The sequence below is a fragment of the Danio rerio genome, chromosome 11 (assembly GCF_049306965.1).
Source record: "Danio rerio strain Tuebingen ecotype United States chromosome 11, GRCz12tu, whole genome shotgun sequence".
NCBI lineage: Eukaryota > Metazoa > Chordata > Actinopteri > Cypriniformes > Danionidae > Danio > Danio rerio.
This window is the reverse complement of record NC_133186.1, coordinates 11,109,622-11,137,500: the sequence shown is the minus strand read 5'-3', so window position 1 is coordinate 11,137,500 and position 27,879 is coordinate 11,109,622. Positions and strand designations below refer to the sequence as shown.

The 27,879-nt window shown below is 37.7% G+C and overlaps 1 protein-coding gene across 12 annotated transcripts in view; it reads left to right on the top strand.

Moving 5' to 3' along the window:
- Positions 1–27,879, top strand: part of slc4a10a (solute carrier family 4 member 10a) — a 128,826-nt gene that overhangs the window by 21,942 nt on the left and 79,005 nt on the right. For 3 of the 12 annotated variants that reach the window (XM_073916449.1, XM_073916445.1, XM_021479742.3), the window contains exon 1: positions 6,135–6,303. The exons of the other annotated variants lie outside the window; for them this stretch is intronic. In XM_073916449.1, the coding sequence (XP_073772550.1) occupies positions 6,262–6,303 (42 nt within the window). In that variant the 5' untranslated portion in view covers positions 6,135–6,261. Of the gene's footprint in view, positions 1–6,134; positions 6,304–27,879 lie in introns of those variants that run through there. 12 annotated transcript variants of the gene reach the window in all.

Genomic DNA, 27,879 nt, shown 5'->3' with positions numbered 1-27,879 from the left:
ATGTAATTTCCTCTCTGTTGAGACTTGTCATTGTTCTTTTATCATTAATTTGTACAAAATGTTTAGGATTTGCCAATAATAGATTCATTATTTGTCAACTTTGTAATTGGGATATTTCTGTGAGTGTATTCACTTTTTTAAAAACAAAAATATAATGAAAAAAGGCATAAAATTTTGTTTTAGCCATGTCATGTGGTATCTGGTTTGAGGTTAGCCTCTTGAGCTAAAACCCAAAATAGTGCAAAATGTCAACACTCTTAGGGCTCTATTTTGATGATCCATGCGTAAAGTGCAAAGCGCAGGGCGCAAAAGCAATAAGGGCGTGTCAGAATCCACTTTTGCTATTTTAAGGACGGAAAAATCTGCTTTGCGCCATGGCGCATGGTCTAAAAGGGTTGAGCTTATTTTCTTAATGAGTTATAGGTGTGTTTTAAGAATAAACCAATTAGAGTCTCATTCCCTTTAAGAGTCATATGCGTCACGCCATAGCGCATTTGCTATTTACATGACAGACTTATATCCAATATATATCCTTAATATTTACATTTTTTTCATATGTAAAGATGTTTGCGTATTGCTCTACATCCTGTCTGGATTAAGCAATGTGTAATTCCGATTTTGTTCTCCCCTGTGGCACAGATCAGATATGGCCCATGTAAGTGTAAGCAGGAACACATGGATTCCGATTTACTCAAATCAGATTCAGGCCTTGTTCATATGTGGAAATTTATCAGACAGGAATCGCATCTGTGCCGTCGTGTCTGCAGTGTAAGCAGGTAGATCGGATTTTCACCATTTAATGCGAGTCGCGCGTCATTAAAAACCATAGCGAATGACGTCAAGTCTGACACTTTCATTTCAGTACAGACTTCAGCAGAGTCGCAAACCTTAAATCCCATACACGAGGACTTAAACAGCTTTAATATTGTCATATAGCACAGGTATTTAAGCATGTTAACGAGAGGGAGAGAGCGCAATGTCCGCCACATAACCAATATAAACTAATATAAAACTAGTGCATAAATCAAGCCATTGACATTAGATTAAGATGCCTAAAGGTTTTTAAAAGCCTATATATCAAAATAAGATGAACAAATGAGAACCTTTTTGTCATAAACTAGAGTAAAACAACTTGTCAAAAGCTGCAAACAGATTTCATACAGGAATAGAGAAAAGAGTACTCTTTAATTATTTTTATTTTAATTTTAATTTAGCTGTCAGTCAGCGCCCGCTCTTTTATTCCTGGTCATTACGCGTTTGCCGTGTGCTGTGTAAATGCAGACGATCAGATATGAGTTACTTTTAAAAGATAATGTAAGCAGGTCAGCAAAAAAATCGGATACTGTCACAAAATCGGAATTGACTATCAAGATCTGCAGTGTAAACTCTGCAGCCTTAGTCTCAACTCTGTTAGTGGCTGTAGTGGAAAGAAGAGCTCTTCAGTGTAATGTCTATTTTTTAGTGAATTACTTTTATACTTTCTCAGCTTTATAAAATGGATTTAGATAGATCACAATGAATCGTATAGTCATCGTATCATGAAAATGAGAACTGAAACATTTAACCTTAAAAAAACAAGGTTGTAATGTAAACATGAAAGTACAGTAGGGTTTGACTTTAAGTCATGTCATGTGTTTTTTTAAATACTCATTGCACTTTGAAGTCATGAAGCTTTAAGAGCTCAGATATTTCTTTTCAGTTCAAAAGAGCATTTATTGACTGCAAGTGTAATCTTTAATAAATGCCTCATAGTGCCTACATTTGCTCATCATCAACGCCTACTGGCAGATCAGAAACTGACTCCCGCTTTGAAAAGATCATGAAGGAGGAAGCAGCTCCAGTTAACAGCCTTCATCTAAATGTCAAAGAGAATCATGATTATGAAAATATCTATCTATCTATCTATCTATCTATCTATCTATCTATCTATCTATCTATCTATCTATCTATCTATCTATCTATCTATCTATCTATCTATCTATCTATCTATCTATCTATCTATCTATCTATCTATCTATCCATCCATCCATCCATCCATCCATCCATCCATCCATCCATCCATCCATCCATCCATCCATCCATCCATCCATCCATCCATCCATCCATCCATCCATCCATCCATCCATCCATCCATCCATCCATCCATCCATCCATCCATCCATCCATCCATCCACCCACCCACCCACCCATCCATCTATCTTACTGTCTGTCTGTTCATCTGTCCGTCTTTCTGTCTATCATCTATTTATACTTAACAATTTTTGTCATTGTAATATTCAAGAAACCAGTTTGAGTTGCCATTGACACTAGTCCTTTTTCATTTTAAAAACATAATTTTAAAATAATTTATTTGTTTGCATATATTTCAAATTTTTCTGATTTTTGGGCAAAATCCGAGGTCCCACTTTAGATTAGGTGGCCTTAATTACTTTATTTTATACTGTAGGTGGGTATAGATTTAATTTTAATTTTTTATTTTTTTTTTTACAGTTTTTCTCAGTGGCTTTGGTGCATTTCTCACAACGCTATTTACATTTGCCCAACAGTTTATGCATTTCTCAAAACAATTAGTACAAACTGCAAAACCTTGCTGATAACCTGAAAAAGCGCGTCACTTGCACAAAATGGATAGCTCATTCCTCAAAAGCATGAATTGATGTCAATGAAAGTGTCAGTGTCATCAAGGTGAAAAGTCCTAAAACCATTGACACCAATATTGATTGACAGAGGTGCATTACCAAATCCTCAGTTTGTTAAAGTGATGTCGCCAAAGGAACACCCTATTTTTAGATGTAAGACTCATTGGGCTCAACACAAGATCAACATTCACCACATGATCGCTCTCATCGAAATTATTGTTTGTAATTATTGGTGGGTTTGCAAAGTGTACTTTTCATTGCGTCTAACTGAAACTTCAGCTGTTTGCATTCCTCGCGGTCACAGAAGCTCCCTGTGACCTTAACTAGGTGCAGCTGGAATGTGCGAGCGCGTTGGAAATAAAATAATGAACTTGCCTGCAGGTCGCACACCAGAAGCACCGCTCGGTGACGCATAGCGTCGCGCCACGCAGCACCATGCATTTTAGAATTCTCAACATATGTTTCTATCAGGGTACACACAACAAGTCAGCGCAAGTCGGCGGCTGTCCGCGGCTCCCAGCCACGACACTGGACACATCATATTTCTGCCGCGCTATCTGAATAGTTTCATTTTAAATAACATGCGAATGTGTGTGTCTGGTGTGCTGTGTCTCGGCTCTGAGCGGCCAAACGGTGCCTTAGTCAAAGTTAATTCAGTGTGTGTGGTTATTAGTCTTGGTGTACAAGCTTAGAACTTTAAACTAGCACACAGTTGGCTGTAAAACTATACAAAGACACAAGTGATTTTGCACTCTCTGCTTGGTCTTGTCCGAGTCGTACATGTATGGCTGAATGCTGATCCTCTCACTCATGTTGCTTCTCCCTGTCTGTCTGTTTGTTGAGAAACACAAAGCGGGGGAGCTCTTGGCTCCGCCGCGTTGTTACGTTGGGCGGGAGGTCGAAACTAATTTTCATGTGAAGTAACACACCCTTAAAGGGTCACGAAACACCAAAACACATTTTTTGAGCTGTGGACAGTCGTATATGTGTCCCACACTGCTAAAAACACTATTAGGACACCTATATTTCACTAAAAAAGTGTAAATTGGTTGTTTTTGCGTTATTTCAAGCAAATTCGTACTTCCGGTTTGAAACAAATTTTTGAAGCTGCGTCACGGCCATGACATAATAGCGTTGTATTCCAGCGTGCAGACTGGGCGTCTGTGCCAGAGTGAGTCTTATTACGTCTTACAGTGTGATGCATTAATGCATGAGTAAGGCTTGGTTCAAACCAATCAGTGCGCTCTATTGTGCAACTTCATTAATATTCATTACTGTCAGAGTGTAGACGGCAGAGACGCCACGTTGTATTGGCAAAACAAGCGTGAAGTGTTGCTTTTATAGTTTGCTGCCGTTAAGTTTTGTTTTCATTTTCTCTCTGTGAGAGCGCAGCTGGAGTCACGTGTGGATTAACAGTGTACGCGACGCGCGACAACAATAACTTACATGTCTAAGGAGGAACATTGTTTACCTGAGAGCTGTTCTTATCTGCAAACGCTGAGATCCGGATTCGCTTGTAGTCTCCTCTAAATAAAGACGCGGCTCTAGTTGCTGGTGATTGTCCTGTCTCTACAGATTTGGTAAGTAAGCGACCAGTGCTCTTTGTTTATTCAGTTCGTATTTTATTCGTATCAAACAAACTATTAGACAATAGTTAGCACTAACAGTTACAACCAAACCAAAACCTCGTGTTGGATTTTGTGACCGGAATAACACACGCGGCTTTCTGACGCTACCTGCCATGTGCATCTAAGTTTCCGGGAAATGCTGAGTTTTTTTTTTCTCTCATTCGCCGTGCGGTATCAAACATTGCATAAAAAATACACGCTTAGAGCAGATCCTCGAATCAAATATCTCGTTTGTCGGGAGGGACATGAATGAATTCCCTGAATGAAAGAGCCAAACTGCAGTTAAAGTCCACCATTTAATAATTTGGCAAATAATTCGACAACAGATGTCCATGTAAACACAGTCACATTGTCCGCTGTGGTTGTGTGTTTTGACTCTGAAATTCAGCGCGCCCAAATAGACACTCCCACACCAAGCCTCTTTTCTTCCTCCGACACTCCCCCCTAAACAGAGCTGGACACGCCCACTTTTCTGACTTTTTCCAAAGTAGAGGTGTGAAAACACCCTGCTGAAACGAGGGGGTTTCATGGCCCTTTAAAACAGCGAGCTGTGTACACGCCACCAAAACAACACTTTTTAACACATTTTAATAAAAAAAAATCTGAACTGGGTTTTGAGCTGAACTTAAACTGGCACACTCAAAAGAACTATAATATTAATTTTACATCTTAAAAAAGGGGTAAACTATGTGCACTTTAATTTAGAAGACATTTTCAGGAAAAAAAAATACTAAAATTTAGTTTTTTAATAAAATTTGCTTGACAGATTTTGACGACTAGTTTAACATTTTTGTATGTAATGACTCAAGTAATGAAATGAGGATTATTAGTTTTATATGGAATGACTATTCAGCGTTCACAAGTTTAGTTCATATCGACTGACTTGACAAGCAAACGATAATGTTAGACAACAGCAGTGTTGTATGAAAGCAAATGATGCATGTGCAAAAGCATCTGCAATTTGTTGGAAGGAATGAGAAAAAAACTAATGTAGGAAACAGCAGAGAATAGCAGATAATTATTTGCATGGATGTATGCAAGCATTTGCAACTTTTCCAAAGGAATGAAAAACTGCTTTTTTTGATGTGCACAAATGACACAATGATGTGAAGATTGAACGGGTAGTTTTGAGAATTTAAATTTTGATCTGAAAAATGTACCAAAGTCACTAAGAAAAAATAAATTTGAAATGTTATTTTGATACGTTTATCAGGATTCAACTATTTTTAAGTATACAAAGCCTAACGATATTTTTGTCAGTTAGTAGGTTGAGATGAGTAGAAAAAGTTTATTTAATTCAACAAAAAAATCTTAAAGATCAAGATTTTTTTTACAGCGTATCCCTAACCTTACCGTATCACACTTCAGTGGCACCAAAAGAGTTGTACAATACGATGTGAACACAATAAATAAATTGTGCTTATGATTTGATATAAGTACATTGTAGTTAAGGTCACATAATATCAAGTGGGATCAAATGTTAAAATTGATTCAAATACAAAGAACCTAAAAAAAAAAAAAAAAGATTTTAAAAACATAAAGATTCAACACCCTCCAAAAAATTCAACTGCAGCATTTATGTCCTCAAAATGCCAAAGAATGAAACCACACTACCCCTCATGCATTACATCCATTAGTATGTTGATGTTTTAGCTTTAAAACCAAGAGGAGGGAGCACAGATCCGCACGCACAATCCAAAAACACTCACTCGCAGAGCCTGAATCACAGCTCAGATACCAGTCCGCGCAGCCAGTGATGTCAGCACTCTAATCTCTCCTCTGATTGGTCGAGAGACGCCTGTCAAACACAGGCTGCACGTCTCATTCTCAACAGTTGGACAACACAGTCCTGGCGAATAGGGTTACTGCTGTGTCAGAAGGTTTAGTGCGGCGTGAGGTGCGCAGAGGAACCTCAGCTGCTCTCCGGTGTGTCCTCTGCGCACGTTTCCTCTCCTTGGGATTTGGGACAATCGTCGGGATTCGCTGCAGACAGCATGCAGCACAGATCCGCAGAGAATACTGGCTTTAACTGTCAGGTAGGAAGGAGCATCCGAAGCGTCTCTGTTATGTCCTTGAGAGTGCTTGCTTGCGTGGCTGATTCAGGGTTGAGTTACTGTTATGTAACGTTTAAATGTGTATGTTTTCATCCCGGTTGTTGAATGGACACCGTTATCTTCTCGAGCTCTCGTTCTCTCAGCTGTTCTGTTTGTGTCTTCTTGGAGCTATTTTGGTACCTCCTTTCCTTCTGTTTCACATTGCGCTCTCTCTCTCTCTTTCCTTTTGATCTTTCGCTCTGAGAGAAAGCAATTATGTTCAGTTGTGGAGGAGGTTTGTTGATATTCAGTCCCATCAGATGGAAAGAATGAGGTTTACATATGCATAAATACATGCTTTTGGAGAGAATCAATTGGATTTATAATAGACAGCAAGGTCAGAGGAAGAAATCCCTTGCTTTTGGCTGTGGAAAATATGTAGGTCGCTAACAAACGAAGCTATAAGAATGTGCTTTCATTATGCTGATGAGGCAGAGGCTGTGTATGTGAGCATCATGTTAGCTTCAGGTTTCTGGAAGGATGCTGATGCTGATCCTCCCATCGCCATGGTAACCACAGCCATCTGTAGGGATCATTCCCGACCAATCAAAAGGCTCAGATCCCATTCATCCCTCTTCAGCCACCCCGATAATCCTCTCTCTCAGCGCTCACGGTTGTTACTGATGCATGATCACGCGGTTTTGAAGACTCACATGTAGGGAAATCACTCCGAGCGGGTGAATAACGTGACCGATGACACTCTTTCTTTAGTTTTGGCTGGCTAACAGGTCTGGCGGCATGATCCGGCGTTGCACTGATGAGCGATGTTTTATGAAGATGACTGCGTGTGGCAAATGTGGTTTATCATTTAATAAAGTTTCATAGGCAGAATTGGGTCACACGGTACTGTGACCCAGAAAACGGCAGAGCTCTGTGCCAAAAGAGATTACCAGGAAGTGATAGCATTTGGGTGTACAAAGGCCTGTTTATTAATAATCTGGTGTGACTAAGAGACACAAATATATAAAGATGACCTTTTTTTAACTCCTGATTCTTTTTGTTTGGACTAATGTCATTGATACTGTATGTGATAGCAAAAAACAGTTGGGGAAAAAAAAACTAAAAAAGGACAAATTTGGGGAAAAAAATTATGGCATTTTAGCATTTATTAATTAATTTATTTTTTTTTGGCTAAGTCCCTTTATTAATCTGGGGTTGCCACAGTGGAAGGAACCACCAACTTATCCAGCATATGTTTTATGCTGCGGATGCCCTTCCAGCTGCAACCCATCACTGGGAAACTTTCACGCACACTCTTTCACACACATACACTACGGACAATTTAGCTTATTCAATTCACCTATAGTGCATGTCTTTGGACTGTGGGGGAATCTGGAGCACCCGGAGGAAACCCATGTGGGAGAACATGCAAACTCAACACAGAAATGCCAACTGACCAAGCCGGGGCTCAAACCAGCAATCTCCTTGCTGTGAGGCGATTATGCTACCCACTGCGCCACCATGAATCCCATTTTAATATTACACTACAAAAATAAATTTAGTTAAAGCAGTGACATTATGTCTAGCCCAGAGATACCCAAACTCGGTCCTGGAGGGCCGGTGTCTTCAGATTTTAGCTGCAGCTTACATTAACACATCTGCATGGATGTTTCTAGAAAGCCTAGTAATAGCTTGATTAGCTAGCCCAGGTGTGTCTGATTGGGGTTGGAACTAAACTTTGCTGGACATCTGCCCTCCGTGACCGATTTTGGGCAACCCTGGTTTTTTGGTTAGTCTATAGATTGGGACACAGCAAATTAATGGCAAAGAAAGAAAAAATAACAATAACGGTCTTTGTTTTCGTCTCATGTTTCATGGGTCTTGTCCCATATGGTCCAAAACGCTAACCATGAACGCACCAAACAGATGACAGCCGACTGCAACAAGAACTTATTTTTTAGTGCCTGTGTTGGAGTATGTATCTTTCCACTCCTGCAGGTGGCAGTATTGTTATTTTCAGTGTACTTCTTTTTCAACTTCGAGGGATTCTCTCATGGAAAGATGTCTAATAATCTAATAATTCATTCATTCATTAATTTTCATCCCCCACATCCGGGGCCAGCAGTCTTGAACCCCACACTTCCCTCTCCCCGGACACTTCCTCCAGCTTCTCTGGGGGGATCTTGAGGCTTTCACAGGCCAGCCTAGAGACCCTCGTGTCCTGGGTCCTCGAAAACAGATTCGAAACAGATGCCAGAGCCACCTCAGCTGACTTCTCACAATGTGGAGGAGCAGCAGCTGTACACCGAGCTCCTCACGGGTGACAGAGCTCCTCACCCTTTTTGTAAGGGTGCCCTGCCACCCTGTGAAGGAAACTCATTTCGGCAGCTTGTATCCGTTATCTTGTCCTTTCGATCATGACCCAAAGCTCATGATCATAGGTGAGCATAGGAATAATAAATCGAGAACTAAATAATAAATAATAAATAGATTAATAATAAATCGAGAGCTTTGCCTGAAAACATCAAATGCAAAATGCAAACATCTGGCTTTGTGTTCGCTCTGGACTTGCGTTAGCTTAGTTTTGTCATTTCTGTTTTTGTCCTCAAGCTCTGATACTTAACTGTAAAGATATTTTGAGTGAGATAATAAATTTTGCTGTTTTCATGCGTGTCTTTTTGAATGCAAATAAGCTGCTGCCCCCCGTCCCTTTGCAAAAAAGATGGAGTCTCAGACTCTCAAGTTAAAACATCAGCTGTCAAAACATAATATCTATCTTGAGGATATATTGCCTTTCCATTATAAACTCTAAATATACTATTTTCTGTTCTAAGTATTGTTCATTCATTAATTAATTAATTAATTTATTCATTCATATATTAATTTTCTTTCGGCTTAGTCCCTTTATTCATCAGGGGTTGCCACAGCAGAATGACTTGCCAACTTATCCAGCATATGTTTTACACCGCGAATGCCCTTCCAGCTACTCCCAGCACTGGGAAACAACCATACACACTCATTCAAACTCTTACACTACAGCCAATTTAGTTTATTTAATTCACCTATAGCGCATCTCTTTAGACTGTGGGGGAAACCAGTGTGAACCAGCGACCTTCTTGCTGTGAGATGATAGTGCTAACCAATGAGCCACTGTATCGCCTATACTATTTTGTATTTTCTAAAAAAATAAAATAAAAATTACACACAGCCAAAGCACACACTCAGAAAGCCAACTGTCAGACAGGGGATGTCGCATGAGTATTAATGTCGGGACTGTCAGACTGGTCTGTTTGGTGTGTTCCACATGTTGCTTGTCGTCTAGCTCACATCGGAGGGAGCTCTGATTGGCGGTTCAGCTTTGAAGTCAGCTTAGTGTGACTTTAAAATTTTCTTTCGAGTCTTTAAAATGCTTCTTTGCATGCTATCGTGCTTAAATTGTCAAAACACACAAATGAATACAGTCTGTATTGTTTTTTAAAGTAGATATTAATTTTAGTTTTGCTTATATACATAAAATAATTATTGAACACAACCATTTTTTAAGAAAACATATTTCTAAAGGTGCTGTTGACTTGAAATTTCCCCAAATGTTGGTAACAACTAAAGAAATCCAAATATGCAAAGTAGACATTGAATTAGTTCATTAATTAAGTTATTTGTAATAAAATGAAATGAAGCAGGGAAAACATTTTGAACACATTACAAAAGAAAGGTGTAGAAAGGCAGTGAAAGCCCAGACAGCAGCTAAACGTCTCAGTAGTTATTCAGTAACCCTCTGCCCTTCGCCAGTGTAGGTTAATATTCGCTGCTTCAGTCCAACATCTACATTATCAGAATGAGGAAGATGAAACCAAGGTAGACATTACAGCAAGACAATGATCCAAAACACAGCCAAGGAAACTCTTAAAGGCTTTCAAATAAAGAAAATCAAGCTGAAGAATGGCCTAGCCAATCCCCTGACTTGAATCCAATAGAAAATACAAGTTAAAGATCAAATTTGATAAACGTGACCCACAGAACCATCAAGAATTTTACACTCTGTTAAAGTCTGTAAAAACTCACTCCTGAGCAATTCATGTGACTTCCTTCATTCTCCATATGAGAGACATCCTTAAGCTGCCATCACCATAAAAGCCTTTTATAGACCCTTTTTTTGGAACGCAAAATTACCCATTATGTTTTGCGTGTATGCGCAAGGAGAATGCTAAGAACTTCCGGTCAGCAGCTGATGCGTGTAGTCACATTTGGACAGCTTTTGAAATGATAGTTTCATTCTATTTTACCTGCTTTTATCATCTTTGAACTAATCCTGTTGTCCATCAGCACTATCTCCTGGACTGATTATTTAAAGAAATGCGATCTAATATCATGGAAAAAAACTGCTGTGAGGCATTTTCCCCTCGTTGTCAGACGGCATCTTCTGCCGTTTAAATGAAGCCTCGTCAATCTCTAAAGTCAACATTTCTCTTTCTTTCAAATATATAACCAGCCCAAACAAATGTAGTTCACCAAAATGTTTGACACACGCAAAGCCTGCACTGTGCCACTAACACACTGATTTAATAACTGTGACAAAGTGAAAATAAAGGCTAGTGTCATTTCGAAATGACAGAAAAACAAAAACCGTCGTTAAAACAATACACGAAATGAAACGTGAATGAATGAACAGCAAATTAGCCAGCAGAGTATCAGTAACAGACTTTTATTGGTCATTTTTGTAAATTGCATGACTTGCGACCTCTAAGTTTCATGCCAGTAATCTGGTTTTGCTCTATAATGCCGCTCTATAAGAGCCGCTGAGCTAACAGCTGACAGGCTGGGAACAGACACGCACTGTATTTCTGACATCAGACTTGTGAACTAGGAGACCGTTTTCCTCCTATTTCTGACATGCTTGAACCACATCTGTAATCTATTAAAAACGCTATTGAAACCCATTTTCGGAGCGCAAATTACATATTGTAAATGCTGTAAATGGAAGTTCTAACCATTCTACCGGAAGAAGCTGGTTGCTATGGCGCCCTCCATGCAGCAGCCAAAAAAAGGTCTATATAAAGTATTAAATACATTTTTAGTAGTTCAGTGCTTTCTCTTTGTGTCATTTCATTGTTATTACTACTAATTTACTAATCAAGTAATTTCAAAGAGTCTTCTGTTTTGCATCTGTTTGTGTGTCATTCTTAAACTTTTGTTGAGTGTTTATTCAGTACTAAAAGCCGCTTTTCCTCTATCGTGCTGAATCGTTCTTGAAGCAGAATTGTTCGATTCCGTGCAAAACCCGGCCAGACAGCACATGTATGGTTTAATTTTCCACTGTCGTGCTGCAACAAAGCTTTTCAAAACATTAGACCAAATGCATCAGTAGCCTTGATAACGCAATGTAAACGTCTCCCTTTGTTCAATTAAATTTAAATAAAAGACTAAACAATTTTTTTCATGTTCATAAAAACGAAAGCAACCATGTGACTTTATGCAGCTTTATCAAATAGGGTTGCTAAATATTAGGTACATGTCACAGCACCTTATTTATTTAGAGGTCATATGTTGCGCAGCTCTGGCTATATTTTATTTGGAGGGAAAAATGACTAAAATGTCACGTGGTGATTGGAGGGGAAATAAATAATATACTTCAAATCTCTGTATATAACAGAAAATTAAACAATGATAATGCAACAATAATAGTGCATTTGTATTATATTGGCAGAAATAAAATTTTGAACAGGCCTTGTCAAAATCAGCCGGCACTTTCACTAATAAAAAAAGCACTTAAATTATTTCATTTTTAACAGTCAATTTAATAATAACAATTAATCTACACAGACGTTTTATATCAAAAGTTGATAATGATATAAAATACACTACATTTTGATGGTAAAATAAAACCTTTTAGGCGCCGGCTGTTATTTGCTTCAGTATTCAACATTAAATAACGAATGCATCAAGTGAAATAAAAAACGAATATAAAACAACACATATATAGCAGGATTTAAAGCATATAAAGTACTATTTTATAACGAACAAGCTGTAGGCAAATTTTTGCTTAACGTTTTAGAAAATATTTTGCATAGCTTCCCAGTATATATTAAAGATCACTGAGAACAAAAATACAAAAGCATAGAACATGTTAGATGCCCCCATAAATGTCCAACTTATGTATAACTGAATCATATAATGGCCTGAAATGATGAAAATTGCTCATTTTATTTTTATAAAACATTTGTCAAAATGTACTGATATTTTATGAGTAAAAGCAATATCGACATTTAAAAACCCACATTTATTTAATTTATTCATTCATTTGACTAGTTTATTGGTGCATAGGCTATAATTTAAATCATACAACAGTATCTTGGACAACTACAGTGCCACTCCATAAAGCTTTTAAGCAAAGTCCAAACATTTTTTTAAAAAGAGCCGACATTACAACATGCTGTAACCGTCCTTCAGGTGGTCTTGCTGGTATTAAATTAACAAGCCGTCTGGGCTTTGAATTAACAAGTGCAGTTATTTCCTCGTTGTTAAAAGAGTCTGCAAATTTGTGTTCCATGGACATAGTGATGTTGTTGTGGATTGTGGACATTGATAATGTTAAGCGTAGATTCGCTTTATTCGATGCGCAGCAGGAAAAAAAGTCTTTCAGCAGCAATGTTATTATTGCTAACAAAAACGAATGAAAAAAACGAAAACTAACATTTAAAATTATTGTCATTAAATGAAATAGAAATAAAAATAAAAAAGAGAGTTTTTCAAAAAACTACAATTAACTGAAACTGTACTGTGTACATATAAAACTAACTAAAATTATAGCAAAAACCTCCTTCGTTTTCGTCTTTGTAAATGTATTTAATACATAATCTTACTGTCAGCCGTTTAGAAGTAAATCTATTTACTTTGCCCTGCAGGTGTTTGAACCGTACGACACCTCAGAGTCTGTAATCCTGCTGCCATTGGCCAGATAGAGCCGGTTCTCCTCCAGTTATCCTCGCTGTTGCTCTCGTGACAAAAATAACGAGTGGACATGACAGCAGCACGGTGACGGCATTAAATACAGACTTAAAACTATTACTTTAACACGTTTGTGCCCAATAATGGGTTTTATCTCTGTATCACGATTGCGAGTAAATCTTTTTAACCAGATCTTCTAAGTGAATCGGTTGAACTAGTTCACCTAATCGAACTGAATCATTTGAAATGATTCGCGTCTCCAGTAAGCCCTTATCCACAAACTACTTACTTTTTAACAAGCCTAATACCCCACTCTAACTCTAAATAATCCAATAATACTTTTAGTCAGTTATTGAAACAGCACCGTTACACTAAGATCAAATTGAGAACTTTTAACCGATAATACAGCGCATGCATGATTCAGTGAACCAAATACAAACAGTACTTGACAGCCTGATGTGACTGAACTAAACATGAACAACTGCACCACGGGTAAACCGAGGGCGTAAGTGAGAGGATCTGGTAAAAAACGTTAGTTTATTTCATAACAGAAAATCGTAATAGAATTAAAATAAGTGAATCATACTTCAGTTAGGGTTGCAAAACTTTACTGTACGACTTTTTTCAGAGCATGGTGATGTTTTAACTGACTGAAATTACTGCTGACTACATAATTTAATATGTTGAGTCCTAACATTCCCGGTAAATATCTGGACTTTCCATCACTACTGTGTAGCTAACCTCAGAAGCAGCCTTGTACACATATTTTACTCAAAGCTGCTATCTTACAGGCTGTTATATTTAAATTTGAGGATGGGTAGATTGTAATGGTCATGTGTCCTCTAAATACAGATTTCCAAAAATGTATGGCTGAGTTTTTATTATACAATATTTATTCAGATTATTTTAAATCTTGCACCTAACAAATTTCCTTGTTTAAAAAAAAAAAAAAAAAACTAAATTAAAACTAAATAATTTTAAAATATAGAAACTAATAAAAACTAGTATATCTCCCTCTAAAAACTAATCAAATCTAACTGAATTTGGAAACAAACCGTCAAAACGTTATCTAAAAGTGCCGAGAATTCCGTGCCGAGAACGCTTTGTAATCGTGCCGTGCCGTTCCAGGCTCAGTGGAAAAACAACCGTAAACATACCAAAGTGTTCTTAGAACGGTTCAGCACGATAGTGGAAAAGCGGCTTTAGAGAGAACGTGGCCCAAAGTATCCTCAAGGCGCTTACTTGCGGTTCAGCTACAGTTGACGGGATGTCCCTCCTCAGAGGTGAATCTGTCTGGTCTCATTTTATGAGTGAGACTCATTAGTCCAGGAGTATCTGATCGCAGTTTATCTCTGGCCGACCCTTCTGAAGGATGGAGGATGACTTCATAGTTTAACACACAAATCCCAGCACAATTGTCAGCTTGTCATCATTGGGCGATTACTCTTCGCATTAAGCTTCCTTGATAACCATGAGCGTAAACCGATCCGGCCGCAATCTCCTAAAGTCTTAAAGTCGCTCATTACAGCTTTCTCGCTCCAGATGGAGTCGAAATGAAACATCCATTATGCTGCATATATAAATGACCTTTTCATCCGCTATTAACCGTTTCCATAAGGCCGTTATGATCTGATGACATCAAAGAATACATGCATTTGATGATGGGCTTGTTATACATCGTCTTATCCACACAAAGCTTCTTTGTTGAGTTTTTGGTTATTAGAGGACACAGATGACCGAGGTCTCCTTAGATGCAGACAGAAGAGATTGAGAATGCTATGAGGGCTGACGAATAGTGATGTTAGTGTAAATTCAGACTGTAAATCTTACCAGGAGACACAAAAGAGCCTTTCAGTGGAAGAACTCTTACTATTCAGTCTAATGTCTTTTTGAGATGCATTGCTATTCAGGAATGTTGTGTGAATATACATGTACGTGCACTTTTGCATGGTTAATAGATGCTGTTTTGGGTGGAATTTCCTGCAGTATGTTTAATGTGTCCAAGAAAGTGATTGTAGAAACCACAGGAGTTGAATATATGGGAGCTTAGATTATTTGTGCTTTATTTATTTGGATGTGTTTCGAATAGAGAGGCAAATGTGGTTAGTGTATATCTTTTTCTGCTTTCTTTGCTCGCTCTTCTTCTGCTTTTAATAGTGGCCTTCTTTGTCATGGTTAAATGGGGCATGATGGGACAGAGGACAGCGAGAGGGTGACACTGGAGAGGATCAAGTGCTGGAGAGACTTCCCAGCTGCTGGATGAAGATAGCCAGGCTTTATCTGTAGGGTCAGGGACGGTGCTGGATGGAGATGTTTTGGACTGGAATTTTTTAACTTACTGCACAGTAAACAATATTTTGCCTGATATTTTTCAAGAGACAGGTATTCAGCTTAAGTTAAATAGGCATGTTAGGTCAATTAGGCAAATCAATGTATAACAGTGGTTTGTTCTGTTGACAATCAAAAAAAAAATAAAATAAATATATATATTGCTAAAGGGGGCCAAAAATATTGACCTTAAAATGATTTTTAAAAATTAAAACTGCTTTTAATCCATCTGATATAAAACAAATAAGACTTTCTCCAGAAGAAAAAGTATTATCGGAAATACTGTGAAAAATTCCTTGGTTTGTTAAACATCATTTGGAAAACATTTGACCAAAGGGCTAATAATTTTGACTTCAACTGTATAAGGGATTATAACTGAATAAGAGGTTTCTACTGTATAAGCTATCATATCCATAGTGGAGAAAGGCTTTAGGTTGATATATTTGTTTATACAGGTATTAGGGCTTCACAATATATCATTTCAGCATCGATATTGCAAGATCTGCAATGTTGTGTTGATCAGCACAACAGTCAAGAATACATGAGATTTGTGGAGTCATTGGGAAATATAACCATAACAGAGTGAAACTTTCTCTCTGGCATATGTTTTAAAGGCATTAAAAGAGAGTTTAAAGCATTTTTGTGCAAAAGAAAATTCTGGAGACTGCGAACTATGTACTGGGAGGTACGTATTTTCGCCGTTTTGTTTTTGTGAATCCGTGAGAGGCCGCTGTGTGTGCTTTTTCGTATCTCGAATGTCTCTCCTGATTGGCGTTTGCGCCCGTGCTGTTCTCTCGTAAGCCCACTAGAGGCCGCTGTCAAGTAACTGTCTGACTGACTGAATGATTGACTGGGCGAGCGGCCAATCGACTGACCCATCTTCCTCCTTCCCTAAACCCAACCAATTTTACCAATTGACCTGCCCACCCGCTTTCTTCCTTAAACCCAACCAAAGATTTACAAAAAGCTGTACAAAAAAAGAAAAGCCCTCGTCTGGTTTTTACCACATTTTCGAATTTGACCACATTCTCACCCTGTTATTCACTCATTCATTTTATTTTTTGGATTCTGTTTTTGTTTTACCTGATTTCGGGAACCGCTCTCCCCTGGACTTGAACCCGTTGTCGTCATGGTCAACTTCTCTCTGCACCTCAAGTCTGCTAACGTACACAACGAGCTAACTGGACAGACTGGTTGCAGTGGAAAAGCCCTCCACACGGAGGTAAGCGGTCAGCTGGTATATACGAAAAGAAACAGCGTCACACCGCCACGTGGCGTTTGCTTAAAAAAATGAAATGCTGCCATACGTACCTCCAGCTACATCATTTGCGGTCTTCAGAAATGTCCATGGGACTACGTTTTCAGAATGAGCCTGTGTTGCAGCAAAAAAAAGTACATTTTGTAACTTTAATGAGGAATTATTTTACTGAAGTAATACCATGATTCTGAAGACTCTACAGCAGGGGCGCTCAACCCTGTTCCTGGAGATCTATACCTTCCTGCATAGTTTAGCTCCTACCCTGACCAAACACACCTGAACCAATTAACAAGGACCTGAACAGCACTTGTTAATTACAGGCAGGTGTGTTTGATGTGGGTAGCAACTGAAATCTGCAGGAAGGTAGATCTCCAGGAACAGGGTTGGCCACCCCTGTTCTACAGTGTTATTTTATATTTCATTATTCAATTTCCGTGCTTAAATACTGTTACTGTCTTTCCGCAAAACCATTACCACTATTTATTTAACGTTTTTGTTGATCTATTATATTTATTTTTGTTTGCAATTTGTTTATTACTTTTATACCCTTAGAAAATCACCCCAATCAATCCTAATTAACGATTTCTTCATTTCTAGTGAAATTATGTTCATGTATCACAGAAAAACAAAATATCGCAATGTAAGATTTTTTCAACATAATGCAGAGCTAAGAGACTTATAATACAGTTTGTTCAACTTAGTAAACAGAAATGTGCACCGTGAAGTTTAGCTTTCAGGCCATTTGTTTTGGTCATTTTATATTATTATAAAAAATGTAAATAGGTAATATAAAAATATATATAATAAATAAAAATATACAATAATATAATAAAACTAGTCTGTTTTAATTTTTGTCTTTAATTTTACTTATTTTATTTTTAAATGGTTTATATACCATAAATATATTAATATTTCTTTACATTTAAATTGCAAGTAGTGACAAAAAAAAATGTTTAGGTCAGTTCATACACTCTTTTTAATTTGGTTAAAATAAACTTCAATACATTCGTTTTAAATTGAATATAAACATTTCATTTCATTTATTTTATTTTATTAGATAGGCTAATTTAATTTTTATTATTTTGCCTGTAAAAAGTTCATATAAAATTAATAAATACATTTTATACTATATTCTATTAGAAATAAAATAATTGTACATATTAACATTGAGTTTTTTATTTAAATATGTAAATAAAACATTTTATTTTGTTGTTATTTTATTATAAAAAGTTAATGTAATTGTTTTATTTTACGTAATGAGCAGTTAACATAATTCTTCCTTTAGCTCAAATAGCTTAACAGCCAATATAGCAATGCCATGGTTTTGGGTTCGATTTCCAAAAAAAAAAAAAAAAAAAAAAGATAATTCCTGTACCTTTAGTGCAATGTAAGTTTCTTTAGATAAAAGCTTCTGTCGTATGCATAAATGTAAATGTAAACTGTGTCTTAAAATATTCAGCATTTATTTTATTATTAAATTACAGAGCTTTTGCTGAAAATTTAATTTGGAAATAAAGGGTGACAAAAAGCTTAACAAAAAGGTCAGCTCTTAGTAATGAGATCAGGTAATAATGAGAGAAACTACCCAAAGGTCAGGGGTATAATTGTTTCCCGAACATCATTTTCTTTAGCAAAACTTTTGAAAAAGTTTTGAGATATCTCTCACATTTAGATGGCACGTTTTTAGCTGTCCATATACTGTGATTAAAAGGACTTTAAAACAAGCAATTGCAACTCAACTGACTTATTTCCAAACCAAACATTCAGTAAAAAACATTTGCTATTATTTGCTGTAAATTAGATTATGAGAAAATGCCATTAGGTGCCATAATAAAATGAGATGTTTCTGAGGGATGGTTGGAAAATACTAGGCAGTGTGTTTAGATTTATATAAAAAAAAGGTTATATTTGGAACAACGTACGCTGATGAGAATAAACAGACCAAACAAAAAAAGTAGAATAAAAACAGATCAATCTTTATTCCATGTTCAGTTCATATCCTTAAGCCTGTGGAAATGCTGTGTTTGTTTGTGTTTGTGGAAGACAGGGAGTAAAATCTGTTTTAAGTACGAAATGAGGTCAGGACGGATTTTTAAATATTTTATGGAGAAAAAAAAGCTGTGGTGGGATTCATGGCTGTTCCAGTGACTACTTTAAAACTAAAGCTTACTATTACACACATGCACATTCAGCTTTCAAATTCATGTGAGTTTGTTAGCGCTGTCAACTTAATGCTTTGATAAATTAAAAAACAAAAAATCAAATCGTGCGCCATGAACTGAACATAAGATAATGAAACATTCCATCAATTTAATCAATCTCCATATTATGTAATTGATTAGATGAAACCCTAAATCCACCAACAGCTCTAGTAGTTTTCATGAAAAATTCTAAAATAAAATTGCTCTGCTCTATATACAGTATGAAAGCAGCGTATGAGGGTGACCCCAATCCCTCCCCCACTCTTGTGTGTGTGTATCTGTCCACATGTGCGAATCTGCTTCATCATTATTCAAGCCGAGCATCTGTGGTCATGTGACTCTGCCAGCTAGAGAGACTACCGAACGAGAGAAGGACATGAACGACAGGAAAAAAGGATTAGCCAGAAAGAAGTGTGGAAGATTAGAGAGGAAGGACGGGACGAGGGGGATCTCAGATAAAATGTCACACCACAGCTGTAAACCGGAATCTGCTCATTAATATAAAGAGAATCACACTGTTTGCTCTAAACACACATGGGGCTTGATTATGTACTGTGTGTGTGTGTGTGTGTGTGTTTGCACAGGTGTTACCTTAGTCAAATAGCGTTATTTTCCAACCCCTTCCATACCTTAGCCATGACGTGCTAGACAGACGTGTTAATGGATGTCTGTATGCACGTGTGTGTCCTTCATGTCTCCTCCAACAGCAAGATGGCTCATTTAGATGACATCACAGGTAGGCGTCCCATGAGTCCGCTGGGCTGAGTTGCCATGGCAATCTATATAGTTCAGCCTGGATTGCCATTTATGGTGTGTTTGCAGGCATGAGAGCTTCACCAGCACCGGCACCTCACGCATCACAGCTCAAGAAAATGACTCACCGTGGCAGTGATGCTCTCAGATCGTTTCCTTTATTAGACGAGCAGCATTACTAGTAGTGCTGCGTTATAGCATTGCAGAATCTGGTGCTGATGTAGAAGCTGCATGGATTTTCTGCATGGCGGTTACTATGTAGTTACTGAGTTCTTTTGTCACTCACAATGTTTTTTCAATCATAACGCAACATAGTAAAACTACTTCATAATAAAAGTGTGCGAAATTGACAAAAAAGATTACATTTCCTTTGCCTTAGTCCCTTTTTATCAGGGGTTGCCACAGCGAAATGAACCGCCAACTATTCTAGCATATGTTTTACGCAGTGGATGCCCTTCCAGCTGCAACCCATTACTAGCAAACATCCATACTCTCTCACATTCAGACACACTCATACACTACAGCCAATTTAGTTTATTCAGTTCACTTACAGCTAGGGATGTAACGATTCACCTGATTCATGGTTCAAAACAATCCACAATAGTAATCTCACGATTTTGTCGCGATTTTTTTTTTTAGGGTCACGAAACACTAAAACTTTTTTGAGCTTTTGACAGTCATATATGTGTCCCACGCTGCTATAAGCACTATTACGACACATTTTTGCGTTATTTTGAGCAAATCCGTTCTTCCGGTTTGAAACAAATTTTTGAAGGTGCGTCACGGCGATTAGATCCTCGCGCCCTTGCGTGTAATACAGTGTGAAGAGTGGATGTCTGTACCGGTGAGTACATTGTGACGTCTCTGAGCGTGCAGCATTAATTCATGAGTGAGACTTGGTTTAAACCAATCAGCGCGCTCTATTGTGTATGCGGTGCAGCTTTATTAATATGCAAGATAGCTATGAAGACGGTTTTTACCTGTTAAAGTGTTCAGATGGCAGAGAGACGCCACGTTGTATTGCCAAAACAAGTGGAAGAAGAAAAGTTGTTTGGATACATGGGTCGTCAGTGTTGTATTTATAAATGTGCTGCGACAAAGGTTTTGTTTTCATTTCCTGCTATGAGAGCGCAGCTGGACTCACGTGTGGAATACAGTGCATGTGACAGAAATGCGTTTGTAAGGAACATGTTTTACCTGAGAGTGTTTCGCATCTGGAAATGGTGAAGTCCGGATTTGCCACTCGTCTCATTTTAAAAAAGACGCAGTTCCAGTTGTTGTTGATTGTACGGTCGCTACAGATTTGGTAAGTGATCAGTCAGTGGTCTTTTCTTGTTTTTTCACATGGCAAAGTTAGTTCGTATTTTCAGCAGCACTCTTTCAGTGTTTAAAGACAGACCTTAGTCAAAATGATTTACTTACTAGGTTTACACATACGTTAATATTACTACAATTTTATGGACTGAAAGATCTGCTGTAAATGCTGCTTTCAGAGTGTAAACATGTAAACACCGCAATCAAACTATTACCGTCGTAGCCCTCTAACAAAATTATTTAAAACAAATTTAAGGTACCTTACCTTTTTTTCTTAAATGCTGCACATTTTTGCTAAATAATATATATTTCTGCCATAACTAAATTGGGATTTTAAAAAACTAATAAATTCCAAAAATAAATAAGAATAATTTAAATGAAAGAAGATTCATTAATATAAAGGTCAATTTATTTATTTTAACAAACTAAAATGGTGACTGTGCTGGGATTTTACATTTTTAAAAATAAATATCAGCATATCTATGTTTTCTGGCATAAGCTGAGATTTTTGCACAACTGATTTTTCCAGAACTAAAATGTATCACTGTGGTGAGAGACTGGCAGCCACAAACATTTTTGAAAGCATGATATTCGTTTGCTGTTGGCATTTTTTTGGCAGACTTACAGGGCTCAAAATTAACCTTTTTTCTTGGTACCACCGATGCTCATAACTTAGGAGCACCAAACAAAATTTAGTCGCACCCACTAAAAATTATAAGCACCGTTACTACACGTTTTATATTAGAGCAATGCTATGCAAATGTCAACCTTGCCATGGAAAATAATTAAGTTTTCACCACAACAGAGAAACCGTTTCTACATTTGTTTGTGCTAGCAAGTATTTTAAAGTACTTTATAAATACTCATAAATGTATCTGTTATATTTAATTTGCCAAAATCACACAAGTGGCAATTTCACATCTGTCACATCCATAACGGAAAAGTGTCACATCCATAATGACACTTTTTCCTCATAACTGCAAAAATGGCAAATTAAATAAAATAAAATCAGTCATTTAACTTCTATACTGAGCCAACCCATTTCTGTTTGATTGGCATTGTTTCTTTTGGGTTGTGCAGTTTAACTGACATAATTTCTACAAAGTCTGTTGTAGACTGTAAACTCGCAAACATTTTTTTTGTCACATCCATAACGCATGTCTATTTTTCCTCAATTAAAATATCAAAAATGTTTACAGATTGATATTTTTCTGATCTCATGACTAATCAAAACTAACAAATAAACAAAAATCTGCATGCGCCCACCAGCCCTACACGCACGTGAAAGAGATGAGCTGAATTAACAACTCTGCTGTTCTAACGGTACACTGTAATAAAAAAATTGGTAAATTTACGGTAAAAAAACGGCAGCTGTGGTTGCCGGTACTTTACCGTTAAAAACACGGTACAAACCGTAAAAGTAATTTTTCATTTTTACGGGAAATTACCGTATTTTATTGATTTATAAAGGTAATATGTCTATATTTTGAATGATCATTATCTGCACATCGTTTGTTACACAGTTAGACACATTAGCACACCAACATGCAGGTGGTGATGAGGAAGTTACATAATGAGCCAATGATCATCACAATTAACTTTTCCCACAAGCAGAAAAGAGTATCAGCATATAAAAGATGCTCAGTGTCATCTACACAGCTACTAAACACCAGTATGGTAACACACATAAAATTATAGTCATGAAATAAACATTGTTTATCAACAATTAATGTAACATAAATCTCTAATGTACATAACTGATGGGGAAACAACTAAAAAGATCCCTATTAATGTCAAACAAATGCATAAAAAGTGATGTGCCATGCAGGGAATTCTGGAAAAGTCAATTTACGGTTATTCGCCCTATATATTAAGGAAACATACCGTTAACCAGGTTACGGATTTGTTCTGTAGCATTTTTACAGTTTTTACCGTTGAAATCATGGCCATTTTTTACAATGTAGTAACTGATATTGCACAGATGTTATTGATATATAACTTGCATACGTCATCCTAATAGCAATAACAGTCTTTTCATGAGCTGCAATATTATTAATATAATATGATCATTAATCAGATGTGCCATTATTTGTGACTTTAGGTGGTTTCTAAAACTAAATCTGCCAGTGTTGTTTTCATTCTCTTGTATCCAGACCTTTACATTTTCACGGCTGTAATTCCCTGTCATTGGAACTGAGTGATTGACAGCTGATATTAACCAATCCATTCGCGTCTGTTCTAGCGCAGTGAGCCAAAAGAAGCACTTGAAGTTGGGACAAGCTTTGAGGGCTTTGTTTACTGCAGCAAGTTGACTTGACGACTGTTTTAAACCGATCCTGAGCGCTGCCTTTGGTGTTTTTAGGTGCAAAGATGCTTAATGCGTAAATGCCTCGTAAACCCTCGTGAATGGCTGAACTGGGTATTGCACTCCTGGTTCAAAACACGTGCAAGCGCAGGTTGCCAGATTGACAGGAGTGTGCCTGACTATCGAACCTAAACACTGATTTAAGGCTGATTTAAACCATGTTCTACATAAATACAACGGCACGCGATTAAAGGAGTAGTTTCACACAGAGTGTTGTCTTTAAAAGAAATGTCAGTCTATGAGAAAGAAAGTCTATGCACAATTACTGTGTTTCAGTTATTAGGAGCGAGTGGGGCTCAACCTTTGAAAGTTTAATAGGCAGTCTAATTCTAAAGTTTTATTGTTCATTAATCTATTTATTTATTTTGCATCACAAGTAGCTTTCCAGGACTAACAAAATATTTCTGCCTGTTCAAAATAAACAGAAAAAACAAGCACTGGGGATTTATTCTTGTTGTATCATACCTGTTTTAGACCATACCACAGAAACTGAGGTACGTACCAAACGGTGATATCTGTGTACTGTTACACACTAAATAACCGACATGCATTGATTATAGATTACGAACTTCGGTTTTATTTTTTTATTTTTTTTAATCGCCCAGCTCTATTATGAATCCTTTAGTCCACATATAGTGCAATCAAGCCGACCTGCAGCATATGCTGACCTTTCCCACCATGATCCTCCTGGCTCTCTCACGTGGATGCACATAAATATATCAAATATGCATGGGATGTTCTAGCGCACAATGATAATCTCTGGCCGTGTGGTCCACATTTCATCTGGTTCTTTGTGTTCCTTGTCATTTGCACCGTGAACATTGTCATTACTCATCTTTAATGCTGTCCATCCATAATGCCATCGTTCATTCTGCACTTAGGTACAAGCGGATCATCATACTGTCATCTATCCCTTCAAAATGAATTGCTTTGCTTCTGTTGTGGGCCATAGCCAGATGTTACTCTATACCACATTCGGCTGGTTATTTATATATGAGCTGTTGTTTAACCTAGTAAAGACTAAGAATGGATACACCATTCATTCTGGACCATGGTTGATCTGAGTTACCTTATACAGAATGAGTTTAATGTTAAAATTAAGTGGGGGGTGGGGGGGTGGGGGGGTGACAGTGTATAGGGCACTCGAAGTTATTGAAATATTGTTGGGATATAAAGTGTATATATACGTGAGCTGTGCACAAAATTCTGATTCTAGCTATTTTAACAAGCTTTTGGGAACCAACACACCCACATGTTTGCATTGGTGCCTTCTAATAAGCACAGCACAATGTGTATGCAAATTTGGATGACTATTGGTTGTTTAGGAAAGATGCTAAATGGTAATTGGCTACAAGGATGAGTGGTCTCAGCAAACAGGAGCTAGAGAGTCAAGTGTTGAACTGGTGTTCTGACAATTTGTCTTACAATAGCCCCTTTCACACAGTGATACCGGTAAATATCCGGAAAATTTCCGGAAAGACTTTACCGGTATATTGAAAAAAGCGCTGTTCACACAGGCGAGGACGTTACGGAAATTTTCCGGAAAAGAGCATTCACACATCCATTCCAAAATACCGGTAAATTCTGACATCATTCACCACAAATGAGCTTTAAACGGCTGCGCTTGTATTTGTAAACATTTGACTAAATTACAAACTCTGTGGATGATCAATATTGTGAACAACTTTCGCAGGATCACTTTCGCATGTCGAGATGTTCATAATATGTGCGTGTGCAGGCGCTCACAGGCTGTTCCACAGGCTGTTCCACAGGCTGTTCCACAGGCACATGCAAAGCTTGAAGGTAAACAAACAACGGCTTATCATAAGCATCTCATCGATGATTATTTACACAGTTGGCATTAAGAAGAACATATAAACGTGATCTGACTAACTTCTAGCTGCTAAATGTGTCTGGAAAAATATTCAAAGGCTTTTATTCTCACAAACCGCGCGGATGAAATGCGTCTGACTGTTGTGATTGGCTAAAGCAGACGTCTCACGTCAGCACGTTCTAGACGTGCACGCGCTTATTACGGCAATCTTCCTTCTGCATTCACACAGCGCAGCATTCCGGCAAATTGCCGGTAATGTTACAACTTCTCTTTCCGGAAAATAGCCAGAACGAATTTACCGGTATTTTCAAAAAGGACCTGTTCACACATACAACCTTTCCGGGAAATTGCCGGCAATTTTCCGGAAAGGTCTGTATGTGTGAAAGGGGCTATTGTCAGATTTTCCTACTTTCTTAAATGTAGGCCGGACATTTTTGATGGCGAAATACAACCCAACAAATCATATTGTGCTACCAGTTTAAATTTTGATGTGGAGTGATGTGATATATCATTTAAGTGTAATATCACTTTAACCTTATTCTCAGAACTATTCAAATACAGTGTTGGTAGCATAATCTGATATGTTAGATAAATTGAAAACATAAAACAAACAACAAAAAAATACAACAGAAATGTTGTGCAAAACTAAGTGAAGTTTATTTATAAACTAATTTCAGGAGGATCACGTGATTATGATTGAACATGGCTGGTTCTGCATTAGCTGTGTATGTTCCACTAATCAGGCGATTCCTAATCTACTTTAAAAATTCAGAATTTCTCACTACAGTCATCTTCGACTTGAAGAATCCCCCCTTTCTCCCCTACTTCTCCACCTTGCCCTGCTTAGGGTGGCACGGTGGCCCAGTGGTTAGCACTGTTGCCTCACAGCAAGACAGCACCTGTTCTAGTACTTTAACAGGCTGGCTGTAGTTTCTGTTTGTAGTTTGCATGTTCTTCCCGTGCTTGCGTGGGTTTTCCCCGGCTTCTCCAGTTTCCTCCCACATTCCAAAAACATACACTACAAGTGAATTGATCAATCTAAATGTAGCACTACAGTTAAATTCTCATCTAGCAGCATATCTCTTCATAGCAATCATTTTAGTCATCAGCTCTTATCAAAAGGGGAGTTGTCAAGATCTACCTGAGCTCAAAGCTCTCCTCTCTTCCTGCAAATGGGCTCAAGGACCTTTTGAGCTCATGGCTCTTTCCCGGGACAGCATGCCAAACTTGCTTATAATCAATCAATCATCTAAGTGTGAACTCTTGAAAAAATAAAAAGACAGGAGAGAAAAAGAAAACAACTAATCAGTTTGAGCATAGGAGATGTTTTTGAGATGTTTGGTTTGCATTTAAGACTGATTAAATAAACAATATGTTCCAAAGCCAACAATTAACATTTCACTCTAACTATGTAAACTGTGCGAACCTGTTGAATATTTTAAAGAAAATTATATGAAGAATGAGGGCGACACGGTGGCTCAGTGGTTAGCACCGTCGCCTCAAAGCAAGATGGTCACTGGTTGGAGTTCCAGCTGGGTCAGTTGGCATTTGTGTGAACTTTACATGTTCTCCCCATGTTTGCGTGGGTTTCCTCTGGGGGCTCAACATGTCAGAACTGGGCGCTCTTTATTTCAGAACTGAAATGTTTTTTTTCCTTGGGTATAAAATATATATAAAATATTAGGCCAGCAGGCTATTGCTTCCAATTATGAAAATTATCAGGCGTGGCCAAACTTTTGCATAAGACTGTATGCTGGATAAGTTTGTGGTTCATTCCGCTGTGGCTACCCCTGATGAATAAAGGGTCTAAGCTAAAGGAAAATATGAAAATATGAATATGAAGAACAATATATATAAACAGGGCTTTACATTAACACCCGCCAGCATGCCAAAAGTGGGTAGATTTTAGCTGTGGCAGGTTAGACAGACACTAGGGGTGTAACGATACACTCAGCTCACGATACAATGTGTATCACGATATAATGTTCACGATTCGATATTCATTCATTTATTTTCTTGTCGGATTAGTCCCTTTATTAATCAGGGGTCGCCACTGCGGAATAAACCGCCAACTTATCCAGCAAGTTTTTAAGCAGCGGATGCCCTTCCAGCCGCAACCCATCTCTGGGAAACATCCACACACACATTCACACACATACACTACGGAAAATTTAGCCAACCCAGTTCACCTGTACCGCATATCTTTGGACTGTGGGGGAAACCAGAGCACCTGGAGGAAACCCACGCGAAGGCAGGGAGAACATGCAAACTCCACACAGAAACGCCAACTGAGCCGAGGTTCGAACCAGCGACCTTCTTGCTGATAGGCAACAGCACTACCTACTGCGCCACTGCCTCGCCCTACGATTTGATATGTAACACGATATTTAGAATAAAAATGATGAAAATGATACTGAAATGCAAATTTTAGAAAAAAAAATTACATTACCAAGTAAACAATTTTTTATGTATTTCTTTGGTTTCAACTTCTTTCATTTAAACTGAAGCTTCTTTAAGAAAATAAACTAAATAGGCCTGTCTCTGGAAAAAAAAAAAAAAACTTTTTATAAAATATTATTGA